The sequence below is a fragment of the Pangasianodon hypophthalmus genome, chromosome 14 (assembly GCF_027358585.1).
Source record: "Pangasianodon hypophthalmus isolate fPanHyp1 chromosome 14, fPanHyp1.pri, whole genome shotgun sequence".
Classification (NCBI taxonomy): Eukaryota; Metazoa; Chordata; class Actinopteri; order Siluriformes; family Pangasiidae; genus Pangasianodon; species Pangasianodon hypophthalmus.
Genome location: NC_069723.1, coordinates 13828432 through 13833947, shown reverse-complemented (window position 1 = coordinate 13833947; position 5516 = coordinate 13828432). Strand labels below are relative to the sequence as shown.

The window sequence follows — 5516 nt, the reverse complement described above, 5'->3', positions numbered from 1 at the left end:
TCTGTTTAGTTGATATTGAGATTTATGTTCAGAAAAGCGAATACTGAGGTTTTTCTAAAAATATTCAGGGCTGGATATATTTAATATTAAGGAAAGATTTAGTTCTTTCAAGTTCGGCCAAACGACAGGGCCGTTTCATGTTATTTTCCTGCCACGCTGCGGTGCTTTTGTGTTGAGCCATAGGCTCTGAGTTTCCCAAGCCTGTGCCCTTCACAATATCACACAAGCACTACGACACTCAACCTTACTATCCCCGTAGTTAGGTCAGCGGCTAGCGCCACGGCTCGGCGCACACAACCTACCTGCTTCGTGCCCCGCTCGAGGCGTTCGCATTCCAGGTGGAGCCGTTTTGCGGTCTGTCTCCGCACTTGGTTCCACTCCACACCATATACTGTCCTCTTAGGCAAGCGGGCCCTGCACGACGTTATATACATCCTAGCGCCAAGACCCATAACAATTTCAGACATTTGATATTGCTGTGACCTTGATCCTGTTGGGATCAATTCCAAAATTTAATCAGTTCATCTGCTGGTTTCAATGATAATTCCATATAAACCCTACAAAATCGAACCACTTGTTCTTGAAATAATGCACTAACTAGAATCTCAAACTGAAGCACCTAGTGGCAGAGGCATAAAAAGGGACTGCATTCATACCTTTCATTTTAAAAAAAAGCATGTACATCTTAAAAATCATGCTATCATGTTATTTTATAAAGGTGTAAGCTATTTTTTTGGTTATAAGACAAAGCATTAACACAGTGGTGTCACACCTACAGAAACCAATAATATTGCAAAAAAGTACAATATTAGTAGTAGTAGCATTAGTAGTAGTACTGATTTAACTGTTTTAGAATGTATAATATTAAGTTTATTTATAAAATACATAATTTGTGCAATAATTAAATAGCTGAATAGAATTGGTAAATTAATACATAACTTGCAAATATGTTAAACATGTTAAATGTGTGTGCTACATGCTCCATAAATATTATTACGTGCTATGATTTAATTTCAAGTCAACATTCCAATAACCTTTTCTTTTTACAAGAAGGAAAAATAGATTGTAATTAGTTACTTGAGGTATTAGATGTTTCCCCTAAACATGACACACGTGAGCTTTTCAGAGCTTTATTAAGGCAAACATCCCCCCCCCACAACAAAAAACAATATTTTATAAATGTGGACATTCAAGTGTAATATGAAGGCTTAAATCAGAATTCATGTCTTTTCTTTACATCACACTGTGCATACGCAGATCACTGCTAGCTCTACTCCCATGTCCAAATATTTCTCAGTTTAATTCAGTAACAGGCACTTACAGCTTGCACAAATCAGGTGATGAACTGTTGGCTGACCTCTACAGCAAATCTTTCAGATAAATGCTTGTGCTGTTAATTTGCTGGTAGATAAGATATGCATAATTTACAAATGCAAACTTTCAAGGCAGGAAAATCAGATCTGAGCAAAATAAAAAGAATTGCACAATAAGACTTGTAATGCAAAGATTGCTGTACATCTCACAAATATTTAACAGTTGTTATAGTAACAATGTTTTAAATGTGTTTTGTTGTGTTATAGTGTATTAAGAAATACTTATTTACTTCTGGTTACACTGCGTTAGCATAATTGTCATTCACGTAATCTATACAAGTGACACAGTCATTGGAATATTTTTTGAAAATGTTCATGTTATACCTGCATTCCAACCACAGTGATGCATGTATTTTATATATTTATGTATTTTATTAATTTCAGAAACTGTTGCCTTATTTCTTTTGTTCTCAGTCCATATATTATTGGGTTAAAACAGCTTGGAAAAAGTAAATACATTGTGCTCAAAAATACACGGCTGCTTGGAGAGAAATCATTTCTTACTCTATATAACATAAAAGAAACTAGGGCAAAAAATAGTGTAAAAGTGATAACAATTATATGAGTAATACACGTATTAAGAGCCTTCAAGTGGGCCTTACCAGATTTTAGAACAGTGATGAATATTATTATATAAGATAAAGCAATGAAAACAAAATCTAAGGCTGGTATGAGGAAAGCCGTCAAAAGTCCTACCATGTTATTAATAGAAATATCTTCACATGCCAACTGAACCAATGCCATATGTTCACAAAAACAATGGTCTATCACATTGTTTGCACAGTAAGATAGTCTTCCTGCAAGACAAACCACTGCGGTAACTAAGGCTCCATTTCTGATTAAAGGAATGCCGATGAACTTTAAAAAGTTACATATTTCCATATACTTGTGATAAAAAAGTGGTCTGCAAATAGCAAAGTAACGATCCAGTGCCATTGCCAACAGTAGAGTAGACTGGAATGTCCCAGAATAATGAATGCAAAACATTTGTATCAAACAGCCAACAAGAGAAATACCGTTCCAGTCAAATAAAAAACTAAACAACATATGTGGTACAAAAAGCATTGGTGAACACAAGTCCACAACTGCCATAAGACCAATTAGTACAAACATAGGAGAGTGCAAAGCCCTCTGCGATATTATTAGATACACAAGAATAGAGTTTCCAAAAATTGACAGCAAAAACATTAGAAAATAGGGAATAAATAGCACAGGTCTCCATTCTTCCAAACCATGAAAACAATTCAGTTTAAAATTTTTTAAAGAAATGTTTTGTACAAAAAGATCCTGCATTCTGGTTCACTTTCAAATTCATACAAAATACTGCTTTGCAGTTGTTTGGATATATTGCTCAGTTTGTCATTTTACCCATACTACTATATCAGGTTTTAACATAAAAATTATATGAATTATGGTATCATTTTCCGGTACAGTTACAATATTTTACATCACGGAGTTGTAAAATTAGATGTAAATTTAGAAAAGCTAGCTCTGGCACATGCAGAAATGAACCCTGCCAAAAGAATTACATATATAATGCTGTGACGAGGAGGAGGGAGGGGCCAGGCTGTGAGGATGCACGCCTGGTACTGAGTTGTCTAATCAGAGGGAGAGAGTAATAAATTAGCAGCTGGAGACACCTGGGAGAGAGAGAGATGCCGAGGTGTTTTATCTTTGGTGTTACGTTTGTGGGTTCTGTTATTATTAAACTTTACGTTGGAGTTCACTCGGTTCCCACCTCCTCCTTGCCCATCTTTGAAGTGTTACATTGGTGCCGATACCCAGGTGGGAGGAGGGACGCCAGCCACCCTCGCCGCTGTGGGAGGACCGCAGCACTGAGGAAGCGTGGTGCTAGAGTGGCTGCTAGAGGACTGAGGAGACACTGGCATCAGCCCAAAAAGGGGGGGCGTTGCTGCCGTCCTCTGGAAAAGGGGAGGAATGGCTGCCGTCCACCTGGGGAAGGAGGACCCACTGCCGTCCACCGGGAGGCAGAGGTGCGGCTGCTGTGCGACTGAAAAGGGGATGAGCCATAGCCGTCTGCCAGTAGGTCAAGTGCCAGTGCCCGGCGTCGTGGGGGATTGCTTCCCGGCTGGCTGAGGACCAGATGACAGCGTGTCTGGGGACCGGGAAAGAGTGCACAGGCCAACTACCAGGTCATCAGTGAAAGTGTCCTCAGTCTCTCCTGAGCGGTGGCTCACCATCACACCCCAGCCACTGGACTGAGCCATCTTACAGGCCTGCAGGGACTGCAGGACAGGAGCCAATCTGGTTCACTTTGAGCAGTAGACGGTTGCAGGCCTTCTCCTCCACTGCTTTGGAAATTTTTGCGGTTTGTCACGGTCAGGTCGTCCTGAATGTCTGTAGTGCCTGTAAAGCTGACCCAGGCCTGCCAGTAGTCCTGGTCAAATGGGTCCTCAATGGACACCACAGGGTAATCCTGCACAAAGCTCTTCTACAGTTCAGCAAGTTCATCAGAGGTGATGTAACGACTGGGGTCATCAGGTGACTTGAAGTCCAGATCATATTTTCCATCCCAGTAAAACTCTGATGCTGCCACATCCATGCCAAGAACAACTTCATCAGAGTAACCTGCTTTGCTGATGGCAGTCTTTAGCAGCTCCAGAGCTTCCTTATTCTCCAGGATATTTGGAGCAAATCCACCCTCATCGCCACCCTCATTCACAAACTGGCGCTTGACCACGCCCCAGCTACCACAAACATATAAAACCTTTAAACATTGTACAAAGACATTATGGATAATAAAGTGCAGAATCAAGAATAACTCACAACTTCACTTCTAGTATAATCATTCTTAAGCCATTCATTATTCTTAAAGGTGACAACTTTTCAGGCCTCTCTGGCTCTAAATATGACCTGTTGTGTTCCCGTGAGTCAATATGATTTGCCATCCTCTCCTATTGATTTCCATTGTACAATCTATGATTTTATCAATAGTTGACAAGTATTGATAAATAATTTAATTAATCAATAATTAATAAGTAATTATTTGTCTGGATAATTTTGTAAGGGAAAAAGCTTATACCCCATGGAGGTTTGCGGTACCTCTCGTAATGTGAATAATAATCATATTTTAAGGGTTTCATTAAACTGCTCAACCAGGCCATCGTATGAGGATGGTAGGAAAAAATTTAATCCCCCAGGAGTTTTTATAGTTTGCGAAGGGTGCATGACATAAAGTGGTGCCCTGATCAGTCAGAATCTCTTTTGGGATCCCAACCTGGGAGATAATTTTGAAGAATGCCTCCACAAAACTGCATGCTGAGATGATGCGAAGAGGCACTGCTTTGGGGTATCCACCTGGACTAACACAAAGCAATGTCCTCATGCAGTCCATTCTAACGGCCCAACAAGGACCATACTAATTCTTTTTATAAGGGGACCTCAATTAATTGAAGGGAGCAGCAAACATTGCTGCGAATGCCCAGCCAATAGAAACGGGCCATGAGACAGTTTAGTGTTTTGTCCTGAATGGCCTGCCATAGGATTATAATGACCCGCCTGGAATAACATTTCCTGACAGCTCTTTGGGACCAATAACTGAGTCGTTTCTTCTGTTATTTGAGTGTCCTGCGTCACTCAGTCTAAACTTTAATAATCTTTAATAATCTTTAATAACCACGAAATGCAACATTGGGCTGAACCCGCTAACCATCAATTACTTTCATTTGGCCTAAAGCGTACCTGAGGGTTTTGTCTAATGTCTGCTCCCGGGGGAAAAATCTCAGAGGGGTGAGGGGGCGAGGTCCTCTGGATCTTCCTGATGTGGAGGCCCAGGTAATGCCTTCCCAGCCATCACTGCGCACATCCCAACCCATGCTACACTGTTGCAGGACCCATCCACACACATTCCCCTCAACTATGTATGTTTTTGTGATCATGGCGCCCCTAAGGCAGATGTGTTTGCTCGTTCCCCACTCGAATGCCAGTTTTTTCTTCTTTTTTGTTTGTTTCTTGTTTTTTCTGCAGTGCACAAATGCAATGCACTGCTAACATACAACAGACATTGCTGGACATCGCCAATTCGGCCAACCATTTTGAATTTACCGGTTTTATACCAACTCATTACTCGCTCCCGCAGCCACCGCCACCACCCCCAGGAAGGCCTTGAAGCACCGAGCTCGA

The 5516-nt window shown here is 40.9% G+C and overlaps 1 protein-coding gene and 1 pseudogene across 1 annotated transcript; both read right to left on the bottom strand.

Annotated features, from left to right (window-relative positions):
• Positions 1-1187: 1187 nt before the first annotated feature.
• On the bottom strand, positions 1188-2666 carry LOC113539136 (olfactory receptor 52K1-like). Its single transcript, XM_026934690.3, has one exon. It carries the CDS (start codon positions 2664-2666, stop codon positions 1728-1730), a length of 939 nt encoding a protein of 312 aa, XP_026790491.1. The 3' UTR covers positions 1188-1727.
• Positions 2667-3421: 755 nt separating this feature from the next.
• On the bottom strand, positions 3422-5209 carry LOC113539066 (alpha-enolase-like; annotated as a pseudogene).
• Positions 5210-5516: the final 307 nt, after the last annotated feature.